At 71.8% G+C, this 373-nt stretch overlaps 1 protein-coding gene across 1 annotated transcript in view; it reads right to left on the reverse strand.

Annotated features, from left to right (window-relative positions):
* The window catches only part of LAMA5 (laminin subunit alpha 5), a 60,044-nt gene that overhangs the window by 12,525 nt on the left and 47,146 nt on the right, over positions 1 to 373 (reverse strand). Inside the window, exon 42 of the mRNA XM_025039870.1 lies at positions 52 to 282. Coding sequence (XP_024895638.1) covers positions 52 to 282 — 231 coding nt within the window. The remainder of the gene's footprint in view (positions 1 to 51; positions 283 to 373) is intronic.

Below are 373 nucleotides of genomic sequence, written 5' to 3' on the forward strand. Positions count from 1 at the left end.
CTGACCACTGGGGGGCAGCCTGCTGGCCTGGTGCTGCCCCCACCGCCTCACCTGGCATGAGTCCCCGAGGTAGTTGGCGGGGCACATGCACAGCTCCACGTTGCTGGCCGGAGGCCCCCCGCCCGCCTCGCTGGCCACCTCCAGCGCCACCCTGCGCAGGGAGACGGCTGAGGACATCTTGGAGAAGAGGGCGCGGATGTGCAGCTGCTCCAGGCTGGCCAGCACCATCATGAGCTCCTCGCGAGACACTGCACTGTGCGTTTCCGCGTGCCGGAAGTTCCCCTGGAGGCCAGGCAGGTGCTCAGTGGGGCAGAACGGCCCCTCCCCCGGGGCCGGGGCGCCTGGGTCACAGCGTGCGGGGGGCGGGGCGTGG

Source organism: Pteropus alecto, unplaced genomic scaffold, assembly GCF_000325575.1.
Source record: "Pteropus alecto unplaced genomic scaffold, ASM32557v1 scaffold45, whole genome shotgun sequence".
In the NCBI taxonomy this organism is placed as follows: Eukaryota; Metazoa; Chordata; class Mammalia; order Chiroptera; family Pteropodidae; genus Pteropus; species Pteropus alecto.